This window comes from Solea senegalensis, linkage group LG3 (assembly GCF_019176455.1).
Source record: "Solea senegalensis isolate Sse05_10M linkage group LG3, IFAPA_SoseM_1, whole genome shotgun sequence".
Taxonomy (NCBI): Eukaryota; Metazoa; Chordata; class Actinopteri; order Pleuronectiformes; family Soleidae; genus Solea; species Solea senegalensis.
Genome location: NC_058023.1, coordinates 16,148,288 through 16,170,087, shown reverse-complemented (window position 1 = coordinate 16,170,087; position 21,800 = coordinate 16,148,288). Strand labels below are relative to the sequence as shown.

At 39.9% G+C, this 21,800-nt stretch overlaps 1 protein-coding gene across 7 annotated transcripts in view; it reads right to left on the bottom strand.

The window, feature by feature from the left end:
* The window catches only part of LOC122765879 (serine/threonine-protein phosphatase 2B catalytic subunit alpha isoform), an 88,300-nt gene that overhangs the window by 13,922 nt on the left and 52,578 nt on the right, over positions 1-21,800 (bottom strand). For all 7 annotated transcript variants that reach the window (XM_044020342.1, XM_044020345.1, XM_044020343.1 and 4 more), the window contains exons 3-9: positions 20,019-20,143; positions 19,371-19,482; positions 18,790-18,935; positions 17,633-17,772; positions 12,822-12,899; positions 11,161-11,255; positions 1,365-1,490 (exon numbers count right to left, since the gene is read on the bottom strand). In XM_044020342.1, coding sequence (XP_043876277.1) covers positions 1,365-1,490; positions 11,161-11,255; positions 12,822-12,899; positions 17,633-17,772; positions 18,790-18,935; positions 19,371-19,482; positions 20,019-20,143 — 822 coding nt within the window. The remainder of the gene's footprint in view (positions 1-1,364; positions 1,491-11,160; positions 11,256-12,821; positions 12,900-17,632; positions 17,773-18,789; positions 18,936-19,370; positions 19,483-20,018; positions 20,144-21,800) is intronic.

Below are 21,800 nucleotides of genomic sequence, written 5' to 3'. Positions count from 1 at the left end.
GTCCTCTGATAGTCAGAGCAATGAAGTAGGTCAAACTGGTCTTTGTCGACTTAACTTTGAGCCTCCATCGTACAAACGAGCTCCAAAATCTGTAAACCAAGGAGACGATGCACCAAGACATAGGAAGTTTTTTCTTTTTCCTAGGATTAGCTCCAGCGACCAACGGCCCTCATGTGGAGGATAAGACAGTAGACAATGAATGAATGAATTGAGCTGTAACACCACTGAGGGAAATACAGCGCTGGTAATCCATTGTCTTTGTTCGTCGAATGTGTTCATTCATTCAGTGAGGCTGCAGCAATGTTGGTCACCTCAGCAGTTCCCTGGTTTGTGTTGCCTGATAAATATGGAGGCAAAAGTAGTACTACTCCACCTTGTTAACACCTCTGGATTCTTTCACACGCTTTTCATGCATTTTTAGGCACCTTAGTTAGACAGACATATACATCATATATTAAAAGAGACATTAATTCATGCTTGTATTATGCTGGCTTCCGGTTTCGTTTAAAATCGATCGATTTAAGACTTAGTTATTAAAGCTCTTAATGGCCTTGGAACCACCTTTCTTTCAGATGTGCTTTGAAAGTATGAACCCGTTAAGAACCCTCATGTCTTCAGGTAGCAGCCTTTTAATTATATCCTTTTTATTTATTATTATAATAAAATTATTATAAAGTTGGTTGAGGTCTCCTATTTAATCCCATTTTATTGATTTTCAGCACGCTCTGCATTTGGCCAAGTGAGTGTCCTTGGGATCTTGGGGAAGTCAGTCTTTGTCATTTTCTTTGGTGAGCCAGAGATCTTGGAATTTGCCTTTCCCAGTCATCAGGTAATTATTATGCTAATTATTATTATCTTGCGTCATGTTTCTCGCTCATTGTTCTGCATGGAATCTTTTTTTTAATTCACAAACTCTAAACACACTGTAATTTTCTTTTACCCTTTACAACCTCATGTTCTGAGCAACTTACTGTTTTAAATGCCATATGTCATGTGTTTCCTGTGAAGCACTTTGAGCTGCATTGCCTTGAATAAAAATAAAGTTTGATTGACTAATTGATGGACTGACTGACACAGGTTCACCAGGATGACACATCCACACATGTTGCCTGCAGTGACTGTACAACAGTGCTGGGAAGGGCTTGTGCTTAAGGGTCACACCTAAATCAGGCTTCCTGGAAGGAGTGCATCAAATCAAGTGACATGGATTTTTGACACATGACATTGGGAAACAAAAATAACTTAGAAATCTGATACTACAGCCAAATGAATGGATTTTTCACATTTCTTGAGACCGGGACAGACTTACAAACTAACTCATGTTTGTCTCTACTGTTCCATATGTTTGCTTTACTGCTGCTCACCCTTTTCACCGACAAAGGGTAGGGACCAGGTGAAGACATCCATGAAGTTGGGCAGCCAGTAAGGGTGAGGTGAGCAGTTGAACTGTCGGATGTTCATTACGTTGTTCTCGTACTTCAGCACTGCCGCTGGGGAAAAAAAAGACACAAAGACAGTTCAAATGTCTCCCAGTCCTGACATCCGGCACCAATTTTACTTTACTGATAAAAATGCTCATGATATTAAATTAATTAAAAAATGAATCACAGTCGTCTTGGGTGACTATCTCTTCCTTCTTCTCGTAACAGTCTGAGACATTCACCAGGTCTCTTCATCAGACCAAATTAAGGTTAAATCCTTTATCAGAATTCCCAAGGACTTAGTTATACACCATGTATTATCACCACCTTACCAATAACCAAGAGTATGAGAGAAATCAATCGAAAAACAGATCTGGAAATGAGATTAAGATAAGAAATAAATAAAACCTGCCGTTTTGCTCTTTAGTTGCGTGATTGAATGTTTCCTGGGAGTGCTTGGTGGTTGAAAGCTTTTTATCTATGTTTTTTACAATAACAAATTAAATGAATAAAGACTGTGAAGGGTGGAGTTGTGATTGTAATCAACAGCGAAAGTGAAACCGGGATAAAAGTCAAGATGTTGTCACATTCCAAGTGATGGCAGCAAATAAAATGACTTTGTCAAAGTCTCTTCCTGTTTAGGCAAAATGACTGGCCAATGTATGTAAATGAAGGCTTGAAAATGCACATGCATCAAACAGGAAGGCAAACAACATTTTCGGAGAAAAACAAAATCTATATCCTACTTTCACCCACGCTGGTACATTTCCTCTCTGTATTGATTACTGCCCCCAGTTGGTGAATCATGTCTGTCATTTACACGATTGGATACATGACTAACATCACAGAAACACACAGCTCAGCATTTGGCCTCTTTCAGCCCCAGTGCTTTTCATTAGTTAACGTTAAAAACATCAATTTCTGTTGAGTGGGAGTGGAGGGAGTGGGCAGAGACAGGAACCTAAGGCAATGATGGGCAAAGCTTACAACGATCATCATCGCTATACAACCCCTTTCCAGCCAATTTAATCAAGAAATGCTGACCAAAAAAAATAGTGTGCCTAAAATGTATCTAAATCTAAAATCTAAATCTAAATCTAAATCTAAATCTAAATCTTATACTTTATTAATCCCTTTAGGGAAATAATTTCTCTGCATTTGACCCATATTAGAATTAGGAGGTATGTATATATATACACACTCTACACTATATATATATATATATGTGTATATATATATATATATATATATATATATATATATATATATATATACATATACATACACATTATTTAAACAAATCACGCACAACGATAAACTAACAAACCTTACTTTTCCATGCTTAAAAAAAACAAAGGTAACCAACTTGTATGATTAACCTCAAACATCCATCCGATTCTGTTGTCATCAGTGCACTTTTGAGAACGCATACCATTCAGTAAAGGTGTTCTTAGATCATCATAGTGAGGACAATACAGAAGAAAGTGTTACTCATTCTCGATTTCACCTAATTCATACAATTTGTTTTCTTCATGATCAATTTTTAAATCTGCCAACTTCAAGGGAGAAGGGTAGGATTTCTGTTCTGAGCGACTAAGGACTGCTGACCTATCGATAGATTTACGTTAACATAAGGCAACGTAACCCTGTTTTCTGATATATTAAGCAAACTGATCCACAGTCGTATCATTTCACATTTTCTTCTTATTGGCCCAAGATTGACACCATTTCTCATCACATTTGTCCACCTAATAAGAAGCAAAAGCCAGCTAAGGGACTGGAAACGGGGAAGAACAGCTACAGCTTCCAGTGACTTGCTGGAGAGCCTATGTGGTTGCCCGGCAACTGCACAGTGACAATACAAATCAAACAAAACTCAAACCATGAAACAGTCCAACACAGAACACCTCATAAAACCAGAGCTTTCCTTTGTTTGAGGGTTCAATAAAGAAGATAAAACATGTTTACAAGGAAACTTCAATACTGTCAGGTTGCATATGTGACCATACTTAAGAGTGCAGTTTAAGAGATAATATGTAATTTATTAAATAAAATACATCTTTTTTGCATTAAAATATAAAGACAAGACTAATGTTATATATTTAGTTAAGTAGTCTACCTAAATGTTTTCATAACAAATCCATATTTTATCACCTCTGCAATAACTGCCATGGCAAACCCCTTACGAGGAAGGACATACCTGGCACCACTAATTAGCCAATTTGTTGTCTTTTGTTTTAATTGTCTGTCTTTAAATTACTGGATCTACGACTAACTAGGGGTGGGAATCACATGGTACGTCACGATATGAGATACATGGTCCACGATAACAATAATATCATGTTACATCTATTCAGTGATAATCCATATATTGTAACAATATCATCATATAGCGATATGTCATGATATCTGACGATAACACAGAGAACAAAGTGCATAAAGTCTATGTATTGAACGTGGGTGTGGGACCTCTTAACGTAGCTTTCTCCGCCATAATCCCACTGAAAACACTTCTTTAACCAGGAAACCTTCGTCCAAGTTTAGCAACGCCCGGCAAGTGAAACTGGCAGGAACCTTTAATTTAGAGTGCCTTAATTTGTTAATTAAAATATCGATATGGGAATGAGATTATGACATCATCATTTTCCCAAAGTATCATGTTGGTTTTCTTCACGAAAATGCGAGGGTGGCATTTTCCCATTCTGAGACTATTTTAACAAACAGACAAACAAGAGCCCCTAAAATGCTGTTTTCATGCAAACATGTGGATAAAATGCCGACATGATAAAAAAAAAAACATAAAACCTAAAACAAAAAACTAATTTTCAAATGGACAGCTCGATCTTTTGTTATTGTTTTCATCAAGAGACTCCTCGCAGCATAAATGACATATTATGCATTTAGAAGGACACTACACTTACACATTTCATACAGAGTAACTTATAATATTCTTTAATAGCCTAAATACGCTGTTGCCCCATCACCAATCTCCTGGTTTGTGTGATACAATGTCCATCTTGGAGTTAGAGAAGATGAGATCTCTTCACGTGGTTTAACAGAAACATTTTAATGTCAAATTGTTGGAATCTTTTGATCACTTGAAGAATGTGCTGTTGCTGAACTCTATATCTTGTCAGGGCAGGACTTACCTTTTTTTGTTTGTTTTTATTCACTTTTTATTCTCTTTTTTAAATTGGTTATTTAAATGTCACTGCATTGCACTGTTTGTAATGATTCTAAAAATTGTTAAAAAAAAGGAACTTCAAGGGATTGAAGCAGTTAAGACTGGTGCTTTTAGCTGCTGTGAAACAGTAAAGCATCAATTTACAAGCAACTAATTTTCAAAAAAAAACCCCCGCAGCAACAGAGCAGCACTGGCTGGTGTTTAGATGACACATGAAACAGTCACAGTGCGACACATGGACATTACATGTATTTATATCTCTTTGTAACATCAAGTGGATATCAGTTCATGTTTTACAACACCTTAACATAATCACATGCACTCAGGTGGTCTCACCAACATGGAAACCACCTCCCAAATAGTGACCACGGGATGCCCCCATGTGACCTCACTCATGATTAAGGCAGAGTGTGAACGCCGGTGTTGTTGAGAAAATCAGGAGAGCCGCCAAACCCAAATATATCCCTGCTGTATATAGAGGCCCCAGTCTCACACATACATGAGGACCGCCTGATGGCCCAGTGATCCGCGGAAAGCGGACACCGCGGCTGGGTCACTGTGGGGGACTTTCCTGCCTCGGCCCCTTTCAGGATCAGGAATAGCAAGTCATCAAATCTGGCATCCCGAGCAGTTAGAATAACTTCAGCCGCAACATTAAATGGGTCAGAGAACATCCAGCCAGGCCAGGGTTTGCCTCACAGTGTATATGTGAGACTGTGTGTGGAATCGATGAGGCATGGTAATGCATAGAGAGCAGTAACTATACAATTCAAGTGCTCCCTTAAGTATTAAAAAGCATTGCATTCCACTGCTGTCACCTCTTCATGGCTCCGACACACATCCTCCAACACAAACAGTGCAGGGGGAGCCTTCATAGAGTGTAGAATTAATGTGGCATTATTATCAATATCAGCAAAACACTCCGTCCAACAAAAAAACATTGTTATTCTGACACTCACTCAGATCGCACCGTAGGTGTTTATGCATGTGTGTGTCGGCGTGTATGAAAGCGATTGTACGTGTGGGCAGCCGTTGCATAAACATCACATTCTGCATAAACACCGTCAAGGCACTTGATTGAATACAGTCATGGAATCCCAGAGGGAGAAAGGCAGGGTGGGTGGGGGGTGGGTTGGAAAGGTCACCTCCCCTGCCATCGCTCCTTCAAAATCAGATTCCCTTTAAAGGAACAGAGACACGCCGAGCAACACAAATCATGTTTGTTGAGCTCTGGGTGCAAGCAGTTCAGACGTTCTTTTTTCAGATTATTACAGGAAAAAAAAATTCAGATTAAGGCAAGAGAGGAGCAGAATTTTGCTTCCCTTAACCCTCATTAATACAAATGTTATTTGTCACACAGAGCAGAGCGGGTCACTGCCCTTGTGGCAACCAGCTGTGAGTTCTGTTCAACTCCGACTGCTAAATTTAAAAACTGCATGGCAGCCACTAGATGTCTCTGCTGCTCCAATGATGGCGTTAAACAGGGTAGCTGAGGCCAAGGCCTGCTGCCACGGTAACACAGATATTGCCAGGCTACGCCTGCTCATTAATTATTCATAAGGGAGTGCCTTGAGCCAGTTTCCCTGGTAACAAGGACTGTTAGATCTGCTTTAAGGTCAGGGGGAGATTCCCACTGTCCTGCTCTGATGCTTCATGCTGACTATATTTCTCTGTTTGAGTTTATTCCACTGCAGATGTTGACACCTGTTCATACTTCCATTTGATGTCAGACATATAGGGGAATGAGTGCCACCCTTGCAATGGTTTATAAATCAGTCCACTATATTCTCACATGGATACACTCCAAAAATGTTGACCTGATGCACTTTCAGGTACGCTGACTGTGACAATAAGGCAAATGGCAGAAAACACCCAACAGAAGACAGTTGCGAATGTTGTCCGTGTAATTTCACGGAAGATTGGACGTCCGTCTACAGCGACATACCATTTACAGCAGCATGGTGCTCTCCTTTTTCTTTTAAATCAAAGTTTTATTGAGTATTTACAAATGAAGGTACAATAAAGGAGCATCATCCCTGCTCTGCCACTGATCTCTCCCCCTTGCAGCAAAATAAACAGACAAGAATACAGAGGAGCAGTCCTTTTGATGTGCCCCATTCACTGTCATAATGTCCAAAACAATCAACTAATGCAACTGGCAGTTTAACACACTGTATGATAGGAAATGATTGTAATGTAATCAGATTCCTGTCTTCCTCAATCGATGAAGAATGTGGAAATGAAAATCTCACTCAGTCTGCACTTGCTTGCCCTTTTTCACGTCCCATGGTCATTTGTTTTCCTCTTTAAATCACAGCATGGAAACAGCACTAGTTACCAACGACCTTCTCTCGGCCTCAGATATTGGTTTAGTCTCTATACTTGCGATGTTAGATCTTATGGCGCGTTTCCATTTTACAGTTCTAGCGCCACTCCGTTCGACTTTTTTTTTTTTGCTTTTCCATTAGGGACAGTACCTGGTCCCTGGTGCTTGTTTTGGTACCTGCTCTGGCAAGGTTCCAAACGAGCTGAGCCGATACTAAAATGTGACGTCAACAAACTGGCGGCCGCCGATGAGTCAGAGTGTCATCACTGGAAGAGTCCACGTCCGACACAAGAATCAAACACGGCATTTTCAAAAAAAACAGTAAGAGTGCTACAGCAAGCATACATGGCTGCTGTCCACAAAAATACACCTTGATCCGTTTAAGAAAGTTGAGTCGAGTCGAGCCAAGTGGTACGAGAACTGTATCATGGAAAAGCTCCATTAGTGACACTATTGAATATAATATTCTGGTGCAGCCTATTAGGATCAAATGTACTGCCCTTCTGGTTTTACTCTTACTTTTTTGTCCATGTTAATGATAATACCTCTGTGCTCCTTTTGTTCCATAACAGTTCATCTTTTTTTTTTTCCTATTTGATGCGTTATTTTAGTTGCCCATGTTTACAGAACACTGAAAGGAAGCCCAGTAATATCCAGAGAGTAGTAACAGATGGGTGAGCATCTGTAATCAGAGATAGTCTTCTCACTGGCATCCACAACAAGGGGGAAAAAATTAATTCCCTGCTGTGCCGGTGTCATCACTGCCCTAACGTCCATCCTGCTGTTCAGTCCAGTGGAAGCAGGCCCAAGAACCAGTCATACCACTTAATTTCTCATCTTGTCAAATCATCCCATCTCTACTACCTACCAAATCACCACATGACAGCAATCAGGCTGCGACTAACGGTTATTTTCATAATCAATGAATGTGTTGATCAAAACCAAAACTATTCAGCAAGGAGCACATAATATTGTCACATTTAAGAAGCTGAAAGATCAGATAACCCGTTTTAATAATTAAAACATACTCAAACCGATGAATCCATGACTTTACCCCCATTCCTCCTTCTGAAACTGTCATTCTAAGATTAAGCAGGTGTGCGATGGACCTAAATCATCTAATTACTGCTTTTGAGGTGAAGTTAAAAAATAAAGCATCAGCAGCACTGGAAACTTCAAAGTGATTCCACTTTCAGTCCATTCCAGCACCATAACCATTAAGACTAAGGCTGCTGGCTTGGACCAGTCAATAATGATGCAGCAGAAAAATATTCCATTAATACAAAATTGAAAGCAATCTCCAAAGTGAACAACTGCCAAATGGCCAAACCCCTCCCGCCCCTCTCTCCACTGCAGTTACTTAAGGATTTGAAATGGTGAAAGCTCAAACAGTGCAAACTGCTAAATCACTGCTGTGGCGTTTTCATTTAATGCCAACCACACAAGTGTGCCTCTTTTCTGATTTCACTGAGGGGGGTGCAGGGGTCAGAGCTGTGATGGACAGCTGGTCAGCGCCTGACGCTTACAGCAAAACCAACAGTCGACAGAAAGAAAGGGGAGGGATGAGTGGCATCTTGAACCATGGGGTGGATTATCCTGACTCAGCTACAAGTTCAATTTTATTGAAGTGAAGGAGGATTGCCTTTTTGATATCCTACGCCCCCCCCTCAAGTCTGAGAGGAGATACAGTTTTTTTCTCCTCCTCATGTGGAGAGATCCGATTGGTTCATCTGGCCAACTCCCAGAACCAGATTGATGGGACCTGCTGATGTCTCCTCCCTCCTTTTTTGAAATATATGTGCCCACTCGACTGGCCATCAATCACAGGGCTGCATGCTCAGTGGGCTCTGAGCTCAGGCAAGAAGCTGAGAGCAGAACAATTCATTACAGAGGCTTTGCTTCTACCAGTGAACCCCACCCACATGACTGATTAGAAGAGCATCAACAGGACTGATAGGCCTCTATTGGTTAGCTGTGTGTGTGTTTGTTTAGATCGAGTGGAACGGTTTGATGGTACATTAAAATGACCCAAACTGTTCTTTTCTTTGGCACCCTACCCCCAATAAAATGGTACAGTGCAGTGAGGGTGGAGCTAGACCGGCTCCACCCATGACAGTAGCTGTTTGTGAATCTGTGCTTCTTCAACGCCCGCGGTCTATTCTCATACTAAGCTTGTTGAGACAAAGTGCCAAAAAACTTTTTCACAAAACGTCACATGCAGCAGTCAGTTAGTAACGCGGGATGAAATAAACACCACTCCGAGCGCTCTGACTCTCCGTTCTTTATATAAAATGTAATAATGTAGTAGCCGTTTGTCACTGCTTCATTTCTTATATTATATGATAGAAACACAAGTCTGCCAACTTAATTGGGATCGAGTGTGGCTCTCTTTTATTTACATTATTACCCGTGGACGAGAACACAGCCCAGATGAGGGCCCGGCGCTGTCTGTTTGTACACAGGTATTTATGAGATAGCTGAGTCTCCCTCATGTACATGTACATGTTGTCCTCACTGCCCTATTCTGTTGTGTCGCGTTTGATGTCGTTCATTGACGTCACACCAGTACGACGTCACACCATCGGACACAGCCCACACCCCACCTTCTATATAGAAGTTTATAGAAGGTCAAAACGCAAGCCTGCCCCTGGGCTTTACCATTACAAACGGTACCATACTGTACCAAACTGAACTGTACCATAATGGAAACACAGCAATAGATGATGTTTTCATTTTAAGCAGGCAGTAATGAGAGAACTACAGCTGCCATACGGTAAAACGCAAGCGTGTGATTAATGAACTCAGTTCTTAAAAACAAACATATTAATCTTTTTTCCTCCTGCTCTGGAAGGCATTTTATTGACTGCAGTGCAACAGGTTGCAGCAGATTTCCCAGGCAACTGCTTGCCAAAACTAAAACCAATATGCATATGACACCGCTTTGTTTGTTTGTTTGTTTGTATTGTTCTGTGTTGACGGCAAGACCTTGAAAGATTAGTTGGCATGGAACAAATGGGGTCCTAATAATAAACAGCGAACCAAATGAGAACACACCGGCCGGCTCTCTGTTTCTTGACTATCTTTACTGCACAAGTGGGGAGGGTGTGACAGCAGCTCGCAGGAAAAAGGAGCAAACACATGCCACCTCGTCTCAGATCGATGAAAACACACCTGCAAATGGACCACTGCAGAACAAAAAGATGGCCCTGGCTTACTTGCATAATGTGCTCACACCAGCAGCACTGCAGTATAAAGCTCCATTATGGCATTTCATCATGAGAGGAATTAAAAAAAAACAAAAAAACAACCAAACATGCCCCCACAGCCACAGCAGATACTGTCTGTTCTCGAGGGGGGAAAAGTGCTGACTCACAGCTCATAGCCCAGCCTATCTTGTTTTGTGGGCACTGTAGTGCAGCATAGGGCATCACCGGGTGCCAAGTGAAGTGGTGGCAGCAAGCCATTTCATCTCACAGAAGATCAGACACTCCCCGCATTACACCGACTCCAGTCAGTTTTATACTTTGTATTATGGGTATTGGGTAGAGCAGATCTTCAGTGGAATACCAATGAGCTACACACTCTCTTCAGTGTGATGACTACAGTGATGCCAACTACTGTTAACACACTGAAAAATGAAGAAAGGCCTCATCAGCCATTATCATTTTTTTTTTAAAATATAAACTATACACAAAACACACAGCATTCTAACTGAAGACACTCGAAGACATAATGAATTCCCTAATCCAAGAACCAGGTCTTCATCCCCAAAATGCCCTTTTAAGATGTGAGGACCAGACACAATGTACTCACTCTCTCTAGGGATAATATGTCTTTTGGTCCTCACAAAGATGCACGTACAAAAACAACACACCCACACAGAGTCTGGTTTCTGTGACTTCAGAGGAAAATATATTGATTTACTAACCTCATCTTAACCATGCAACATGCCTTTAGCTAAAAATGTTATCATTTATATCTGTTAAACAGATTTAGGTCCCGACAACATGAGTAATACGTGAAACACACACACAACGCTATTAATATAATTTTCCTTGCATGAAATGAAAAAGGCATTTTGGGAGGTAATAATATTTTGCCTGAGACCAGAGATCAACAGCTCAGAACCAGTATCTGTGAATGTGACGGTGATGTGAGGGCAACGTGTGGCTGTGATACTGTGGTAAACCACTGTAGATTAATAACGACGGATGACTTCATCGTCTTACCTTTGTTGTTGTAGACATCTAAATAGTTGGGTGCAGAGAAGATGGTGATAAGGGATGGGAAGCCAGTGGTCTGACTCTTTCTGTACATGCGATATCTGGGGAAAATGTCCAAATGAGAAGCAAGAATTAGTAAACATTACAACATTTAATCATGGGTTACTCACTGGTGTTCACTCCCAAGGATATGATTAACCACGAGAGTGTTTTTCCTGGAGCGTCTTGTTTTCACTGTCTTCACTGTGTTTGTCCCATGAGCTGATGCATCAGCAAGGGTGGGAGAGGCAACCCTCCAGAGAGCAAATCCTTGTGTGACAGGTGAAACGTGCTCTGATGAAGTCGTGATAACCAACAAACTGAACATACGAACCTGACTGTGCTATTACGGCTGAAAGACGGATCTGGATTTGTAACGACATTAACACATTGCAAAGGCTGAATTTAGGGCTGAGCAATATTTTTTTAATATCATTTGATATTGATATACTGTATATCACAATATAAATTAAATCAATATGTCTGTAAGGCCGGTCGATATGGTTTATAAATAATCTAGGCCATATCCCGATAAATATACAAGACATAAAGCTGCACATAGGTTGTTTCGCAAGTCAATACACTTTAAATACAATATCTACTGTTTCTGTGTGTATTACATTATCTTAAAATACACTTATGACCTTTTTACTTCAGATAATACCTGCTTTATGTATTTTTATTTTTTTAAAGTTAAATGAAGGATATTTACGTGTGCATACAATGAAATCGTTAAATGTATCGCTATGTATGTATTAGTGAATGTAATTTAGTGTATTTCACAAATTTAAGCAATATACTAAATATGATGATTATCAATGCAACAGCCTTTAAAACCAGGAAAAGTCTAGGAAGATACTTCATAAAATCCATGTCTCATGTCACGATATAGATATAATATTGATATATTGGCCAGCCCCAGCTGTAAAACAGTAGTTGATATTCTGCAGTTTCTGCAAAATACGTCATAAACACTGTGATTAGACATTTTACCCACAAATCTTTCATTCTACGTACACTTTGTTTCTTTGGTCTCACAGTAAATAAAGTAAGCCTAAGTTAAACTAGGCACTTAACTCTTTAGCGTTATTTATTCTCTGCCCCACATCTTGCAGCAACTGTTTATTCTCAGATGTTGAGAAAAATAAAACTAAAACTAAACATCATTATAACATTCGTGGACTGCAGTGGTCGGTTTGGGACAGCAACCTCATTTGAGACATGGCCAAGTGTCCCATGTGACCAGGTAGTGGGAGTGCAACGGTAAACAACTGCACGCTGAGCCTCCCACCACCTCAACCTCACTTAGAGGGAGATCAGCTCGACACATCCACCCACCTGCATGTTTTTAAAACCACACATTTCAAAGAGGCTTTCCGAGGCGCGCTGTTACTGTGAAAAATTCTCATCATTACAAAAAATCAAATAAATAAATGATGTTGACAAGATCTGCACAAGTCACATCAAGTCTGACAAATTGATCCCTCTTGCTGGTTTCATATTCTTGGATTTACACGTCTTCTCTGTGACTCTGCTCTCAAAAAACCAGTACACACGGGAAGCTTTTCATTTCATACTCTGGTCTGAATCACTCATGGGGAAAAAGGCGAAGAATTTCAAACACTCACCCAGCATCCTGTGCTTCATGGGCCCGGATGATAGATAATAAGTTATTGTGTTGTAGAAAGTCACAGACTGCAGGGTAGCTGTTGAAAAAAAAGAGAGACAAACATGAGGTTTACTCACAGATCAGTAAGTATCTACAAAAAAAGGATCAATGGAAATGTCTAAATAAGTCATGGGCATTATTGATTAAGCCTCGTGAAACGGTAAATATACAGTGCAAAGTACATTTGTTTTGAATGCAGCTGTGCCTCAGACAATTAGCCGTAGAGCTCTTATATGTATATGTATATATATATATATCTATATATGATTTTTTTAATATTGAGCAAAGAAAATGAAAAAAAATAATAAGAAAACATATAAACATATATAAAACTGATCAATCAATTATAAAATTAGTTAAATAATAATCCTTCCAGTTTCAAGAGGGTTCTTGCAACCTTGTTGCTCGAACCCTAATTAACCAATCAATGAATGAAAGGTTGCAGTCCTATATAAATTGTCATGAGCAGAGGGGTAAAGACTGTTAATCTGAATAACTGCTTAACTTTTCAAAAACCTTTACACTTTAAGAAGAGTTCATTATCCTTCTGTAACGAAGCTTTTCATTTTAGAATGAAGCACAGAAAAAATGTTCAGAATGACACATGATTCACAGCAGACTGTTTCTTTCAGGGGAAAAAAAAGCAATTCCTTGTGAGTGAACGCTGCTGTTGATCTGTTCAGGCTGTGAGCACAGAAACTAAAAAAAACAAAAAAAAAAACAGTCCAAATCCAGTCCAACATAAGTCATGTTTTCCATCCTGCAGCCTTTGTTCCTCCAGCAACGCCTTCAACTCACAGTTTCCTTGAATTAATATTACAAATATGTACAGATAATTCATCTAATTAACATGTTAATATTTGGAACCAACAAACATGTTTGAAAGCCCAATCATGGTCGTCAGGATTTATGAATCGTGGGATGAGTAGAGTGACAGCTCACCATGAATGAGTGACACGCTTGCATTACATGTGAAACACTCCGTGATTGTGGGAGGAATTCTTCAACAAAAGCAGAGGCTAAAACTCCGGCATCGTTTGCCATTTCATCTCTGCCTGATTAACATAACAGTCACTTTCACAGCAAAGTGGATGGAACTCTTCTGAGACACACAATAGATAAATCAATTGAGGGCAGCTAAATTATAATGTAATCTGCTTCCCCATGTTGTCGTTCCACTCGGTGATGCTCCAAACAAACAGCAGCACCGCGCTGCATAAACAAACCCTAGCCCGCCAAAACCTCTGTGGTTGGATGAAGAAATGTGATGATGATGATTCTGTACTAAACTTCTGGCTTAACGCCCCTGCTAAATCAAAGCACAACAATGAACACCACCCACGTACAGCAATTCAAAACCAAACTATACATTTTGGCTTTAAAAAAAAATCAACAAAAGAACCATCAACACAACAAAATGTTTTTTGGTGATTTTGGTCAACCTGCTTTATAAAACACAATAACGCCACTGAGACTGTTGTGGAGGCTTTATTGCATCACTTAATATAAAGTCCACAGGGAGGGGTCTGTAATGAAGGCTTATTCAAATAAATCAACTTTAATTTGGCTGGCTTAAGGTAGATCATTTTAATTTGAAATTGAAGGAGTTAGAAAAGGTCCAATAACAATCATACTGCATGTAGAGATGAGAACACACAACTGCTGGGGAGAGATAGAGAAGAAAAATAAATCATTAAACATATATATATAATTTTAAGAAGAAGAAAACTAAATCTGGAATAACTGCTTTCTTTTTTCTCACTTGATTTCCTGCAGCAGATGCAGATTGGTGCCATATGGAGCCATTGGTTCGAAATTTTGGCCTAATTTGTTTTTTGGCAATTTGCATTTCGAGTTCAGAGCATCTCCCATCTGTCTTACAACAGGGCATGGTCTTAATGAGCTCCTTGGACAATAGTAACACAAATTCATCAACATGTTAAAATAAAGATTAGCTTAGATCATCATCAATGGGAAGAATCAGTTTGTTGTTTTCTTTATCTATCTATCTATCTATCTATCTATCTATCTATCTATCTATCTATCTGGTCAATGTTGACTTATACTGATTTTTCAGGGCCAAAAACGATACCATACCGATATTTGGAACCAATATGCATTCATAGTAAAAATTTTGAGCTTAAGGGGCAAGAAAGCAAATGGCCCTGAGTAAGAGATGGCAGTGGAGCCACAGTAGTACACTTATGTACATCGGTAATCATTAAAATAAAATACTAATGCCCATAATGGGCAAAATGCCAAATATCGGCCCCCAATAACCTGCAAAATCCTTGGTTCTTCTTGTATTTACCAGGTAATATTCTGCCATTGCAAAATGACCAGCGACACGGACTGATAAAGGATTTAGGTTTTTTTTGGAGTCATAGGCATTTTCTAGCAAGTGGGAATATCCAAATATCGGCATCCAGAGCTAAATCTGCATTTTGGACAAGGGCGCATGACAAAAATAAGATGGTGCACTGACCCTGTTACTCAGTTTAGAAAAAAACACATACATATGTATAAGAAACATGTCATTTCAAGCAGGAGTTGTGTTAGTAAAAGTGTTACAAGCATTCCTGAGGGGAATATATCGGTGGTTGCAAGACTGAAACCACAAAGAAGGCTAATGGCTTCAGGGGAGTGGTGTTGAGGAACAGCACTCTTTCAATCTGGCTTAAACTGTCTCATAAATCCTGGAGGCCAGTGTGATGCCAATTAGTGAACATCTGACTGATGAAAACAGGACTCTGCTGGAATTCTGTCCAAGTGGCAGAAGGTTAACAAGGATGTTGGTACAACACAAACATCTGTCGTTTGAGGTTAAAAAAAAGTGTGTGTGTGTGTGTGTGGGGGTAGTGTTTCAGTTAGGCCTCTGCTCAGTTGTAACATTAGTGGCAAAACATTCTTTCAGTGCACTAGTGAACTAGTGGTATCAACAGTGTAAGCTAAGGACAGATGTACAAAAACATCCAAATAAATCCTCAGCAGCAGCAGCAGTAGCAGTGCTGGGAGTTCATTTCTTAACATGGACATTAAAATACCATTAAGTCAGTAGTTAGGAAACACCTGCTACTAAAAAAAGAAACAACAACAACAGAAAACGGAATGCATATCTGGAGCCTCAGGACATTTCTGTTGGTTTGCCCCAGGCACACCAGGCCGGCTAAGCATCGCTCAGGATGTAATGAGCGGAGGGAGCACCCAAAACATTCAGAGACAGGACTGTGCCTTGTGCTAATGTGCCAGTTCATTACATTCTGTGACAGTGCGAGCTGCCTGCTCCCAGCATTTCCTCTGTTTGTTCAGTCACTCTGCTCCATCAACTCCAAGCTAATGTGGGTTACGTAAATACTGGCGGAGGAGTCTTAGGGATGACGCTAGTGTGCAACATGTTCTAAGAACTGACCATCTCCTCTTTGCAGTGGAGGAATCCAAGGGATGAAAAGATGAGAAATGGAAAACTGGAAGTAGACTTTCTTGATGTATTACCTCTCTGACTTTTTTGTTTTGTTTTACGACATTTGTTGACAATTACCCGTGTTTATATCAAAACAGTCTTTTGTGATAAAGGTCCATTGTATTGAAAATCACTTAAGTAATAAGGTTTCCACGAAAAATACAGCCAGAACTAATCAGCAGCTGATTTATTTTCCCTACATAACGCACAGGATGAGAAGACAAGCTTTCTGAAATACAACTACTAAGATCATGCTCTGGTCAAACAAATAGCAATGAATAACAGTGTACTTATTTGCATCTCAATCTCATGTGAGATTGAGTATGAGTCTGGAAAGAGTGTAGTGAAATCTCACTTTCATGAGGCGTGACAAATGGACATAGATAAAAATGCCTCTGTATGCAATTGGATAGACCTACAACCAATCAGACCAGTGATCCAGACGACGTATGCAGAGCGACAGAAAACGTGTCAACAAACGTGCTTGTTGTAGTTTTCTAGGAGTGTTGGCTGTCTTGTAATGGCGTCTAATGACTTTTGCCCGGGGGAGCAAGTCGCTTCAAGTGGAAGCAGAATTGAAAGACAGCTGCTCTTTGGTTGTCACCATGTTGGATGTATACAAAAGCTGTAAGATGTTGCTTTGCTGTCATCATCGCATTAAGTCCACCTCAAGAGCCAGGGGTTTGTGATTGGTTCCCCTTTTTAGGAGATTCTGATGTTTCCAGGTGTGTCTGCAGAGAGAAATCAAGTCAATGGCAGACTTGGCAGACATCTTTTTTTCTTTTTTAAAGCAGAATTATGCAGGGTTTTTACCCTACTGTCTGTTAGCGGAAAACCAGCCTTGCACCTTTAGGGCCGCAGACCCAGAGTCCTCAGAAGCAGGAGGTTTGGTGAAGTTTTGAGTCTTGCGATAAAACATGAATTGCTTCGCGGTACTACACACCACGCACCCCAGCCAGGTACTGGCTATAAAATCAAGGCAGCAATAGCAACATTTTAGATGTTCATTATGGCAGAGCCAGCAAAAAAGAAGCAGAGAATCGGACTGGCTTTTTTCAAGCGAAAGTTGAAAAACACAGAAGCATGCAAAATGGATGCCGACCCGCATGGACATGGCTCCGCGGCTTGTGTTCACCGGCTCTGTTGAAGCCCTGGAGAGGGCGGGGTGGGGGAGTGTCAACATTGAGCTTTTACGACAGTGAGGATGCAGCAGTAGACAATGGAAGGATGGATTGATGTTTATTGTGGTGTAAAAAAAAACATGTACTCTGAAACTTCTGCTTTAATTTTTAAAGTGACAACATCCTCACCTGTAAAAGTAGGAACACCCTCGCACTGTGTTGTGTGTGAAATGCTCTTGGCTCTTCTCGTTTCCAAAGTCCTCCAGGGGGTCAGACCACAGCAGATCACACATCGGCCCGTATGCCGGTGGCTCTTTGAATCTGTCTAGCTGTGGAGGAAAATGTGAGCACTCTCATCAGTCTGTTGGACTGGAAACATTACACATGCTGCTTGCATGCAGCTGCACAGAAAATACTGTGGGGTTTGATTTTGCTTGGGAGAGTTACAGTGGCTGCTGCTCCACCTGCTCAATAAATAGTGACTTCAACTAAGACAACTGAAGTGATGTACAATTCTGATCCTGTATGGATGGTATTTAATGGATGACAGCACTACTCTTTCAGTACCTACAATGTTTTTTTGCCATTCTTGGAGCAATGAACATAATTGTTTTTGCTTTCAGCCCAAGATGGCTCTCTCGAACTAAAGCTTGTGGATGTACTGGATGGGTATCGTGATGGACACGTCAATAGAGAAAATTCTATTATGTATGCCCCCTGATTGCAGCCACAAAATCCATTTGGAATGATTGAATTAGTTTCAAAGCAGGATCCTTCAACATTTTTTAATCAGTGGGACGACGAGACCAGTGCGTATCCACGTCCAAGACCTGAGTAATATGTGAGACAGATTGGGGGGGAGTCGCTTCACACACACTGCAACCAAGGTTGATTTCAAAGCACATCATGCTAAAATGAATATTTTCTTTGCTCATTAACTTTGAATTAATGCAGAGAATACATGAAGTGGACAGAAAGTTTCAATTTTCAACAAATAAACTGTATTTCTGGAGTTATTAATGGCCACCAGCTGTTGTATATTTCAGAGTATATTTCAGCATGATTTCAGAGGACATTACACTGACTTACATTAATTTCCTAAAGACTTACTCTAACCTTAACCATAACTACTACTGGACAAACACTAACCTTTACCTTAACACCATAAAATCTAATAATTCATGTATGGGGATTTGCTTTTTGTCCCCATATGGAAGACAAGTCTACATAATGTAAATGTGTAAACAGATTTAGGTCCCCACAACATGTGTAATACAGTTACACACAAAAACAAACAGTATATTCATATAATTGTTAGAAAAAAAATGGTTTCAAATCAGACATACTTTCCTGATGTCATCAAGATTTGTGATTTCTGGAGACAGTCCTCCGTGTACACATAGGAACTGCTGGTTCATAAGTGCAGCCAGGGGAAGACAGTCGAAGGCATCCATACATGCGTCATACACCCTTTCTGAATACTTAATTCTACCTGTCATGGGGTGGAAACAAGGAAGGGAAAGGAGAACAGGCCAAGTCAAACAACGCAGCTCTCATACAGTGGGGGCAGTGTGCTCGTCTGGGACCAGGAGGCTTTTCAAAGAGCCAAAAACTTCCCTAAAACACCTTTTAATAACAGCACAATTTCACAGCACATTTGTGTTTTTTTCCTTCTCTATCTAAGTCCAACAGAAACAGTTCTGAGGTGTGTAAATATCAAAAAAAGGGGAAAAGAAACCCGACTAAATCCTGTACCAGGCCAGAGGGCACTTTTAAGTGAGTGTTTGAGGTCAGTGGCTGAGCTGGATGCATAATAAACAGCTTTTTACAAAGAATAACTCAATTCTCCTTCCACTCTGTACAGCGCTTCACAGGCAAAGACTCAATTAGGATCAAAGGTAGAGAAAAAGGCAACATCATTACTTACATTCCTGCTTAAATGTGAAATACTCTGTTAAATGTCTACATTCATGATTCCCACGAAGCAAAAACAGTGTTTTGGGGTACAGGATCTTTAAGGCCCACAAGTACAGCACACACTGAAACAAAGAAGAAACAAACAGGCAGAGTGGAAGGGTTAGCTTGTCATCTGTGTACAGTACGTCAGACGTTTGTCTAGTTCAAAGTGTGGCAGTGATACAAGCAATTCTGCTTATAATAAAACATTCATGCAGTACATTTTTGTGGCACATTTCCTGCTTGAAAAAAACGTCCATCTAAAGACAGTTGCAGCGCACATACTCCATTAAAATATGTTTTATTAATGAAAGTACTATCTTTCAGATGATGTCAGGAAATGTAAACAGTCTTTAAGGTGATGACTAAATGAAGTGTCAGATTAAATACATGTATCGGGCTTCATGTGGCTCTCTCTCTCCACATAAACACTGAGATGCACTGTGACTTTTTGCTATCCAGGCTAAGTTATTAGAAAAGTCTATTACCTGCAGGCCCATTTGATCTACGCTCAAAGAAGCCTATTAATAAACACAGCTTCAGTCGGGCACACGGTGTATGTCACACCCGTTTTTAATGGTCCTCGTGAGAGCACAAACAAACACACAGAGAGACTCACTTCAATACTGAAATATCCTCTGTCAACATAGTCCCCCAGGAAAAGGTAGCGCGTGGAGGCTGGTGATCCTCCTACTTCAAACAGCTTCATCAGGTCAAAGAACTGGCCATGGATGTCTCCGCACACTACAATGAAGCACAGAGAGGGAACAAAAATACAGTTTGTCAGCTATTTTTACTACTGAGAGACAGAAGATGAAAGAATCTTTGACACAATCAGAAGCTTTTTGCTTGTTTCCATATTTTCCATCAGGTGCAAAGTCGGATCTACATTGCAGGGTAACTAAACCTCATCTTCTGCAGCTGACTCCGCCTTGAGTTAGAAAAATACCAAGAAGTGGGCTGAGAGCTGAGTGAGCGAGAGAGAGTGGAGCAGTGAGGGGGCGTGGTCCGGCTGTCTAACGAGATGCACTGTGCTTCACGTGGTGGAGAGAAAAGTATGAAAGAGTGAATTACTGATGCAAGCTTGGACTAAAATAACCAAAAGATTGAATGCAGTAGCTGGTGTTTGACCAGAGAGAGGCAGTAGAAGCTGATTTGCACCTGGATCGACAAATAAAAGTACTAGATACACATATACACGGGTTACACCTAAAAAAGGTGGTTTAGGGGTTTAGTTACACAACTACACATCTGTGTTTATATAGTGTTTTTCTAGTCTTGATGAATACCTCTCAACCATTCACGCCCATTCATACAGCACATCTACGGTATGTGCAGGACATTACTATCACAACCTTCCATTTGACAGACGACTCGCTCTACCACTGATCCAACATTGTTGCATACTGTAAGCTGGAAAAACCCATTTAATTGGCCATTTGTAATTATAGGGGAACAACAATACTTTTTATCTGACAGTTTACATAATCAGCTTTATTTAATACATTTTCTTTTGGCATGTTTTTCTAAAAAATGCCTGTTTTTAACTGAAAAAGGCAAAGGCATAAATAACCGCTGCTCGACAGCTCTACTCACGCTTAGTCTTGGAAATTATTCAAAGGCAAAACCAAACATTTCAACAAGGGTAATTTGTGTCATGGGGCGTACATTCCCAAGTGCTTTTCCCACCTGAATCCATTCCATTCAGATGACAACGATATACTGGTTAATACTTTTGTTTCTATAATTCTATTGAATGAACTAATTGTTATGTCAAGGGATAATAAATCACAAAAACTGTGGTTTTTTGACGTCTTTCCTTTTTACTACTTCCTCTTTCTGCCTATTTACAACCAACCAGACATTTTAACTAGCTAGTAAGACTTAATATGAACACACACCTATATTTGCCAAATAGACTAAAAGTTAATTGCCTGGAAAAGATTCCAGTGGTATCCGTTTCTAAACATGCACTATGAAGTTAATATGGTTATAAATGTGGTAATTATGAACAGCTAATTAAAAAGTACATAACTACACCACTTGACATAGAACTGGGCAATAACTTTATGACCTGGGCAATAACTTAATAATCTGGATCTAATGAGTAAAACAAAGATTCAATACATATAAAATCAGCGTTTAAGCATTGTGCATATACATTTTTTGAGACACAACTATGGTTGTAAAGGGGCGGAAACTTTATTAACCAGAACTTTAGATCGAGAATTTTGTGAATATTCCAAATTGGAAACTTTCCATGGGAATTATAGGAAACTGTGTCATATACAAATATGAACATTTTGTTTTGTCATGAGCAGACATGCATGCAGAAGGATACAATTAAAAAAACATGACACAGATTAATTTGTGAGTAGAACTTTGACAATGTTTAATTATT